The 7004-nt window shown below is 41.4% G+C and overlaps 1 protein-coding gene across 1 annotated transcript; it reads left to right on the top strand.

Annotated features, from left to right (window-relative positions):
- Positions 1-3075: 3075 nt before the first annotated feature.
- On the top strand, positions 3076-4790 carry LOC128793150 (G-protein coupled receptor 55-like). Its single transcript, XM_053952195.1, has 2 exons — positions 3076-3145; positions 3809-4790. Exon 2 carries the CDS (start codon positions 3822-3824, stop codon positions 4737-4739), a length of 918 nt encoding a protein of 305 aa, XP_053808170.1. The 5' UTR covers positions 3076-3145; positions 3809-3821; the 3' UTR covers positions 4740-4790.
- Positions 4791-7004: the final 2214 nt, after the last annotated feature.

Genomic DNA, 7004 nt, shown 5'->3' with positions numbered 1-7004 from the left:
ACTAAAAAAAAATAAAACTCCAAAGCATCTACAATATATCAATAACATCATTGTGTAAAAAAATACAATGAAAGTATTAAAAAAAAATCCAAATTCTCCTAAAAACCAACTTCACCATCAAAAAAAAACCCAAAATTTAAAAACCTACCTAAAAAATTCATTTCCTAAAAACAAAATAGCAAAACAAACAACATCAAATTCTCACATCATCAACAAAATTACAACAATATCTCCACCAACCAACAAAAAACCCCACAAACTTTCCTAAACACCATAAACTTTTAAAAAATAGACATTTCCAAATACAACGAAATGATAAACCCTCTCTACCTAATCATCCACAAAAAAAACACTTTCCAATAAAACCCTAAAAAACAACAAATAAAAAATTAAACTAAAACAATATACATATTAAACATAAAACAATATACATAATACAAATATCCTAAAACAAACTCAAAATACCCAAAAACCTCCCACAAAACAAAAAAAACCAAAACCTCACTTAACCTTTATTTTCAATACAAATGCAAACCATAAAAACAAAACCTCACAATCCTTCTAAAGCTTTATATTTTAAACAAGAAATATCAAAAAAATTACCACAAAAATAACTAACTTCTAACAACCAAGCATTCATAACAACATCACTTTTTAATCCTTCAATATTGACTCTTCCTATCGTTATAAAACAGAATTCACCAAGCGTTGCATTGTGGTGTTTGTGCTGCCAAAGTGAGCACAGCCGTGCACATCAGGGCAGCCCTGCTGCCCCCAGCCAGGCTGGCCCAGCCCCAGATCTCTCTTCATGGTGGTGGTGCCTGCCTGTGCTGGGTTTTGTTCACATCCAGAATGCAGCCACGGTCACAAGAGCACCACAGGATGCACAGAAGTGAAACCTAGCTGAGAAATGAGATGAGGTGCTAGTCATTCAAACTTGTATTGGTTTTTTCCTTTGGTGGTGTTTCTTTTTTTTTTTTTTTTTTTTTTCCCTTAAATAGAGTCATTTCAACTAAAATACCCCAGGGAAACCCCAAGGGACTCTTTCTTCTCTCATCTCCTATCCCCCATCTCTTTCACAGATGCACAGTTTTAATTTAGCCAATATAATCCTCAGTTTTGAAATGTAAGGAGCATGCAGAAGACCAAGCAAACTACATCTGTGGCTTTTCTTTCCCTTTTTGGAAAGAACACTGCAAACATGCATACAATGGCCAAAACCCCCCACTTTTTTTCCCTTTTCTACCTGAACAAAATCATCACCTGACACTCTCCATGGGTATATTCCCTGCTCCCTAGGAATATAAACAGATATAAGAGTAACCCTTGACTCTTTTGAAACACCAAGTTGAAGTGAACATACCAGATCACCACTGAAAATCAGCAATCTTTTTCCTTTCTGATATCATGAAAAGGGAAACAATGACAGGATTTAGCTCAAAGCACATTTTGACAACTAATGCTCTACCCGTGGATGCTATGTACAATCAATAAAATCCTGTATTGGGGAAAAAAACACAAAACAACAATAACAAAAAAAAAACCTAAAGACAAACAAAAAAAAAACCAACCAACCAAAAAAAAAAAAAAAAAAACCAAAAAACAACAAACCCCCCACACACACAAAAAGAAAAAACAAAAACAAAAACAAAAACAAACCACAAAAAACACACAAAGGAAAAAATAAAAAAAATTTAAAACCCAAAGAAAGACCAGTAGAGTCAGATTTCTTTCCGTGTTACCAGAACCTGGTTTTAAAGGGTGACTCAGAGGTGTGAGTCCCGCAGATTTACATCTCAAATGAGCTGTGTGACTCCCTGTGTACACAGAGCCCGCATGCAGACCCAGCGTGGGGAGGCCACGCTGTCATGGAAATCCGTGATGCAACAAAAAGCAGCAGCACTTGGTGCTTTCTGACATTCTGACCAGCAGCTGCTTTGTGTGCAGCTCACTCTGCTGCCTTAAAAGAAAACATAAGACTGCAGAATTCTACAAGCTGAGAAGGAGAAAAAGTCAACAACCAGAGCACAAGGCAGCCCAAAGGTAAGATGACAAGAGATATTTCACTATAGCAAAACCTTGCCTTAAAAGCTTCCCTCTTGTCACGAGATCCAAAAACTAATTATATTTTACATAATTTGCATTGCTTACAGCATAGCTAACTTTTTTAATGACTGAACAAAACTTCCCTTTGCATTTATGCTTTATATAATATTTTTCCGTTTATTTTTTAATAAATCTGCACAACAGATCCTAGTCTGAAACATCTTTTAATTATAGTGAGAATTTTCTTAGTTAAGCATCTTGGTGAGAAGCTGAAATTCTATTTCTCTAGATCCAGAATTTCTTAGACACACTATCAAACAAATTAAAAACAAGACTGAAGAAAAAGGAAAATAGTAATGAAATCTCCTACAGAGGCGTTGAAGTAAAGAACTTTGTCAGTATTTATTACTTTTCAGAAATTCCTTTGGCTCTCAGTAATGGGCTCCCTCCCAGCATCAGACTCACAGTGCTTCATGCTGCTTTTCTTACTTCTGTCTAAGCCAGTAACTTACAGAATCTCACTTACCTGCCATTACTGTGTCTTTAAGAAGCAAAGAATTAAATTTTCTTTTTGCTGATCTTAATCTCACTCAAAGAGATCTTGATCTCTCAAACCACAGCACAGGAGAGTTTACCTGTGAAATACTCAGGGGGGTGACTTGATCTGCAGGACAGAAACTTTGACTGCTCAGTTGACAAAATGGAACAGCATCAAAATCAGCAGCTCATGTAGGAAAGACACTGGTTTGAAGTAAAAACTAGAGAACAGCAGGGGAAATTAATTTCTGGGTGCTGACAGAAAGATCTCTGACAAACTTTATTTACAGGTTCCATTTGCTGTCATGGAACTGGCTGGAGGAAAGGATCTGGTATTCCTGGCCATTTGCATTTTTAAGTGACTACAGCACTGCAGAAACCAATGAGCACCTTCCTAGTCCTTATCAGGAGAGTCTGAGGGCAGGATCAAGCCAGAACCCTTCCTCTGAAGAAGATAAGTTGTGACCCCAGCTCAGCTCAGAGAGTGCCTGCCGACTTTCAGTCCCCTCTTTGCAGAGGCGAATCCAGCTGCATGTTTCCTGTAACCCTTGTCTCTGCTGTGGTAAGTCTGGCTGATTTAGACAAAATCTTATCCTTCTACCAAAGACTTAACCTCTGCCAGAAATAGCCCATTAGAAGCTTCCTGCCTGAAGCTTTCAGACAGCTTTTAGAAGGGCCAGAGGTACTACTCACAGTCCCTCTTTGCCCTGGGGTTCTGGGAGAGGGTGCAGGATGGCAGTGACTCTATGGGATCTTTACATTAATAAGTGTGGGGGACCCTTCTTTTCTTGGCTCCCCAAGATCTCATACAATACCTTGATGCAGGAAACAGGATCCACATCATTGTTTCCACCCTCGTGTTCCAAGAACCCCTAAAATCAGGGTCTGCTACCTCAGTTCTGCAGAGAAATCTCTCCAAGGGGATGGTGCAGTCACACACTTTGCCCAGGCTGAATTACAGGACAGCACAGTCTGGGGTTACAGCAACAGTGCAAGTGAGGGTGGACACCAGAAAGCCCCGTCCCCCCTTGAGGTACAACCTTGCCCCAGAATCATTGGCACTGAGAAGCTCCATGCTACAAGGAGCTGCAATTCAGCACACAGCAGTCCAAGAGGGGAAAAAAAGGATTTCCAAGGCTGTGGACACATAGAGACCTTATTAGCCCTTGTTCTATGTCTTTTACTGATCTTCATCTTTCCTTGCGGTGATTTTCTTCTCTTCCAGCATACTTGGAGATATGAATGACACCCATGGCAAGGGCAATATCAGTGCTACTGTGGAACTGTTCCAGCTCATCATGTACACCCCCACTTTTATCCTGGGTTTGCTGTTCAACATAATGGCTCTGTCATTCCTGTTTTTTAAGGTTAAAAAGCTGTCAGAATCTACAGTCTACATGATAGCCCTTATATTCCTGGATACTTTGCTGTTGTTTACTCTTCCTTTTAAAATCATTTCCTACCACCTTCAGGACAACTGGAACTTGGGGTCTGTGTTTTGCTCCACCTTGGAGAGTCTTTACTTTGTGAACATGTACGGCAGCATCCTCATCTCCCTGTGCATCTGCGTGGACCGGTACATCGCTATCCAGTACCCCTTCGTGGCCCTCACCCTCCGGTCCATCAAGAAAGCTGCCATGGTCTGTGCTCTCATCTGCCTGGGCACCTCTGTGGGGACACTCTCCACTTTCCAGCTGCATGGGAAGGGCCACAACATCTCGTCCTGCTTCCATAACTTCTCCAAGAGCACGTGGGAGAACGCAGGCCTGTTCAGCACCCTGGTGATCATCTTCTTCGGCAGCATGGCAGCCATGACCTTCTGCACTGCCCAAACTGTCCGGTGCCTGAGAAGGCACAGAAAGCCAGACAACCTCCAAACACACAGCACCAGAGCAGAGAGGATCGTGGTGACAAACCTGGTCGCCTTTCTGGTGTGTTTCACACCTTACCACGTGGCGTACTTCATGTACTTTTTGGTGAAGAACAACATCATCCACGTCAGTTTTCAGCAAGAGCTACGAGACATTGTTCAGGTCACCCTTTGCTGGGCAAACCTGAACTGCTGTCTTGATGGGGTGTGTTATTATTTTGTTTTAAAGGAGTCCTTGGAAGACCCATTGCAAAACAGTGAAAAAAGAGCCATGCAAAAGCCTTGATTTATGTACTGCATGTTCATTACTTGGGATGATGTGTGGAGAGGCTTTTGTGGAAAGTACAGGGTTCTGAACTTCTTGCCTAAGCAGTTTGCTTTAAATATTCACAGCTGAAAATATTTCCTAAAAACCAGAACTAAGTCAATTTCCAGGAGACTCTTCCGAACTTTTTTTACTTCTTTCCGTAATGTTTCCTGTTATTATTTATGTATAAAAATATATTTAATTATTCATATGAATAGTGATGCATATTTCTTTGGATGTGATTCTTCTTTACTTTGAAAAGAAGAAAAAGGTTAACTTATATGTGGTTGCATATTTCAGCTTCCCTGTTCACAATGTACCTGCAAACCTTCCTCAAAACTTTAGTCACTACAGACTTGTTCTAGTAAGAAACAAAGACTTGAATCTCAGGGTAAAAAGCTCCAGACTAAATTCTGTTGCCTCCCCTGTCCTGGTCACATATGCTTTTCCTCACACACATGCACCTGTTGGGTTTAGACTTGCACATGCTATTTAAAAAAGAAGATAATGATTATAACTCTAAAGGCAAAGGCAGCTTTAGGTTCACATGGATATAGCAAGACCTCCATGTCATTCCTCCACTGCTGGACTTCAAGGTGCAGCACTTGTTTTAGTGACAGCTGTTGTGACAGCTCATCACACATCTAACTAATGCTGCCACTGGCTCAAATTACACAGCACACATTAATTGACTCCCCCAGTTCCAGGCTTCCTCACCAGCTCCTCTCCTACTTGCAGGCTTTTCACATCTTCCTTCCTGCTTGGTTACAAACATAGTTTCATGAACAGAGCCAAACCAAACAAGAGCATGAAATAAAATCCCCATGTCCAATGTAGTGGGAAGCACATGAACCTGAAGGAACTACCCCCACTTTATGGGGGGATAAGATAAGAGTAGCCCTGATCCCTAAAGCAGTAGCCAGAAACATGCAGAACCCTGGGGGAAAGCAACCTTTTGGACCTCAGAGCAAGCTAAGCACTCCCATTCCCCAAGCAAACAAGGCAATTAAAAATAATCAAGCAGCGAGAGCCTAACATGCCAGTCAATTACCTCTTATCAGCGCTCACAGGCAGAGATAAACCCAAAGACAAGGAGCATCCAGGCTGCAGAGAGGCAGCCCACTGCTCTGGGCCACCCCCAGTGCTGCCTGCAAGCCCGTCCCAGCCATCAGCTGCCACCTTCCTGAGGGATGAGGCTGATTTAGCAATGAAAGCCAGAGTTCTCATGTTCATGCTGAGCTGGATCCTTGCAGTACCTCTTTGAGGCAGGGACACTAATCCCAGCCTCTTTTCCACACACTTTTGGCAAGGATAATGCACAAACTGTGTACTGATTTCTCCCCTGAGCTGGAGGGGAGAAATTATATGTGGGGGTTCCAGTCTGTCAAAGGGAATGTTTTTTAAGTGAATCTATGTATTAGATTGTACCAAAGAAACCCAGTTCCAGTTGGGAACACAGACCCAACACAGACCTAAGTATCTACTGTTGTTGACAAAGTCCTTTTTGGTATTCAGGCAATGAATTGTGCTTCTGAGAAGACACGGACTGTATATTTACCTTACGTCCTGGTTATGAAAAAATGCCTGAAAATAAAATTCAGCAGGATATTCCAGCAATAATTCCCTCCCCATAGCAATGTCCATTTCCATTGATTCCCTCAGTAACTTCAGAATATCTGATTGAATATCCCTGCCAGCAGACAAGGACTCCTAATCAGGTCCTTGCTCATAACTTTTAACTAACTACACTTCAGTAGACACAAAGATTTTACCATTGTGACTTCAGGCTTCTTTTGGAAAAAGAGTTAACAAATCATAGAAGAAAATAGTGCTGAGGCAAAGGAGTTATTTTCCATCTCAAAGCAGTGGGCCAAGCCAAGAGGGCCTCCAGCTTAACTGACAATGCCTGAACAGAGGGAATGGGGATTGCGTCAGTACCTGGGGAGGCAAAAAATGCCAAAGTGTATGAGGAAACTGATCTCAACTGCTCTTCTGTAGCCTGAGGCAGCTCCATTCGTTTCACTGACATGACTTTGGGCTTACACTGCAATAATTGAGACAAGAAGCTCACCTGTAGTTTTACACTTCCTCTGTTGCTCAGCTTTTTTCCGAGTATGCCTGTTCTTTGGTTTTTTACCCTGCTGTCCTTGGTCCCACAGATCATAAAGTAACTTGCACTGTGATTTAATTTAGAGTGCTGGTAGACAGCAGGGAGATGAACATTAAATTTAGGAATTTTTGGCT

This window comes from Vidua chalybeata, chromosome 10 (assembly GCF_026979565.1).
Source record: "Vidua chalybeata isolate OUT-0048 chromosome 10, bVidCha1 merged haplotype, whole genome shotgun sequence".
NCBI lineage: Eukaryota > Metazoa > Chordata > Aves > Passeriformes > Viduidae > Vidua > Vidua chalybeata.
This window is presented reverse-complemented; position numbering and strand designations above follow the sequence as displayed.

What these genes read in the sequence shown, in the direction of transcription:
- LOC128793150 (XM_053952195.1), top strand. Translation starts at nt 3,822, where the DNA reads ATGAATGACACCCATGGCAAGGGCAATATCAGTGCTACTGTGGAACTG.